Here is a 368-nt window from a genome sequence, read left to right as displayed (position 1 = left end):
CCCCCCCCCCCCCCCCCCCCCCCCCCCCCCCCCCCCCCCCCCCGGTTGTCCTACTTTTGAGTGGAAAGAAAAGGGAAAAACCCATATGTGTATAAAAAACAAATAGGTTCTAAAAGCAGTGCCCCCTCCCGGTGCGCCGAGGGGCTGAGCGCTGCTCCGTGTCTGCGGGCAGGTGCTGAGCCGGGCGCCGCGGGGCCGCGCTGCCATGGGCGTGCAGGACCGACCGCAGTGCTTCTTCGACATCGAGATCAACCGCGAGCCAGGTAACGGCGTCACCGCACTGCGAAACGGGAGCCCGGCGTCTCCCAGCTCGCGTTATCCCTACGGAAAGCGGAGGGGCTGCCAGTGCGTTGTAATCCCAAGCTTGA

The 368-nt window shown here is 65.5% G+C and overlaps 1 protein-coding gene across 4 annotated transcripts in view; it reads left to right on the top strand.

Moving 5' to 3' along the window:
• Window positions 1-172: 172 nt before the first annotated feature.
• The window catches only part of NKTR (natural killer cell triggering receptor), a 39,949-nt gene continuing 39,753 nt past the window's right edge, over window positions 173-368 (top strand). For all 4 annotated transcript variants that reach the window (XM_042816759.1, XM_042816755.1, XM_042816756.1 and 1 more), the window contains exon 1: window positions 173-263. In XM_042816759.1, the coding sequence (XP_042672693.1) occupies window positions 206-263 (58 nt within the window). In that variant the 5' untranslated portion in view covers window positions 173-205. The remainder of the gene's footprint in view (window positions 264-368) is intronic.

This window comes from Centrocercus urophasianus, unplaced genomic scaffold (assembly GCF_019232065.1).
Source record: "Centrocercus urophasianus isolate 14NV4802_14NV808 unplaced genomic scaffold, USGS_Curo_1.0 seq_16, whole genome shotgun sequence".
Taxonomy (NCBI): Eukaryota; Metazoa; Chordata; class Aves; order Galliformes; family Phasianidae; genus Centrocercus; species Centrocercus urophasianus.
This window is presented reverse-complemented; position numbering and strand designations above follow the sequence as displayed.